General features: G+C 28.4%; 1 protein-coding gene across 1 annotated transcript in view; it reads right to left on the minus strand.

The window, feature by feature from the left end:
• LOC100571826 overlaps positions 1–1,512 on the minus strand; it is a 5,282-nt gene extending 3,770 nt beyond the window's left edge. The window contains exons 1-3 of the mRNA XM_003240731.4: positions 1,390–1,512; positions 999–1,140; positions 283–353 (exon numbers count right to left, since the gene is read on the minus strand). Coding sequence (XP_003240779.1) covers positions 283–353; positions 999–1,140; positions 1,390–1,392 — 216 coding nt within the window. The 5' untranslated portion in view covers positions 1,393–1,512. The remainder of the gene's footprint in view (positions 1–282; positions 354–998; positions 1,141–1,389) is intronic.
• Between the last annotated feature and the right edge of the window lie 232 nt (positions 1,513–1,744).

A 1,744-nucleotide genomic window follows, 5' to 3' on the forward strand; every position in this document is an offset into this window, starting at 1 on the left:
TTTTTTGAATAATTAATTTTTTTTTTCCTTTTCCCGTGGAGATATTTTGTGTCACCCCGGTTGAAAACCACTGTCCTATACCCAGTGAAAGTTTAACTGTTACTTATAATAATATTACACAGTAAATTAAGCTCAGCTTTTTATTGCTGATTGTTGACATAGAGAGTATTATAATTTATAGGTATATATAGGTAAGTTTAACTTCAATATTTCTTATTTCTTGTACGATATTCAACTTTCCTAAATTGAAATCTATATTAATTTATGGAACAGTTTTCGTACCTGTACATCTTTTAAAGAATCAGAAACATCTCTAACATCGTATGGTTTTCCGTTACTGAAATGCTCTTTCACTAAATCAAGTAATACAAAATACAGATGTATAATGGGACGGTGTTTGTGAAAAAGGGCACAAATTAGTTTTTAAAAATTAAATATCATACTTTTGTTTTGAAAATAATTTTAGGACGGATCGACTGATATTTGGCGCTATCTCATTCTCAATAATAATATCTATCGAGATAGCCAAATATCTGTGCCAACTGTCAATCCGGCGTAAAATTATTTTCAAAACAAAAGTATGATATTTAATTATTAAAAACTGACTTGTGCCCTTTTTCACAAACACCGTCACATAAATTATTTATTTATTTATTTATTGTATTATATACTATTATTAATACTATATTATACATATAATAATTAATAATTATAGACTAAAGTATCACCTAATAGTTTTCAATACTATAGTACACGAGGCGAAAAGAGAGGCGTGACCATAGTACCCCGGGTGGCATTTTTTCGGTAGGACTATAGGATATAGTAGGACTATTATCTACTATACTACTATAGCCCTACTGAAAAAATGCCGCTCAGGGCGCTCTGATCACGGCTCACTTTTCAACTCATGTACTATAGGGGCGCTGGCGCACCTAAATAACTTTTACACCAACGTGTTTAATAATTTATAATAAATAATATTCAAATGGAAAATTTACTTTCGGTTTGTTTGAGACAATCGTTTGATTCTTCACGATTTTCTATGTATTTTTTAGTCATAGGATCATTTAACACGTCTTGCTCATTAGAAGTATTTAATTCTTGTGGGTTATTAATTTCTTTAACACAAATGTTAGAATTCTGATGGAAGAAAAGTTCAGTTATAAAATAAGGTAAAGGTATAAAAGTATTTTAAATTATGTAGACTAAAGCGGATTGATGTAATTTAATTTGCAACCGTGTATGATAATGTTAACCAGCTTAAAGTAACATAAATTGCTTAAAATATTCTAAAATATTTCTTTAAATTTTATTCTCAACGCTTTTAAAATGCAACATTGTCAAACATAAAATCAATATTATCAGTTTAAATAACAATAAATGTCTTACCATTGGCAGATGTGTATAGTTAAAGGCAACAGCGCGGTTCGTCCAACAATAAAAATAAAATAAGTTATAATTATTCGAAATGAAGTGCTTATAAATTACAATTATTTTATTGATTTAAATTGTCGTCGTTATAGAACCACATCGTGTATATTTTAAACGGTTATAATAACTATGTATACCTAAATGTACGTTTAATTACATTAAAAATTCTAAGAAGAAATCCAAATCATTTTGACTTCTTATTATTTAGTCCTTGCTTGACGCATTTAAGTCATTTGATATTCAGGCATTCAGCCGTTTGAAGATCTAAATATTCAGATAATAGGTATTTACGAAATATCTAAAACAATGGAAA

This window comes from Acyrthosiphon pisum, chromosome X (assembly GCF_005508785.2).
Source record: "Acyrthosiphon pisum isolate AL4f chromosome X, pea_aphid_22Mar2018_4r6ur, whole genome shotgun sequence".
NCBI lineage: Eukaryota > Metazoa > Arthropoda > Insecta > Hemiptera > Aphididae > Acyrthosiphon > Acyrthosiphon pisum.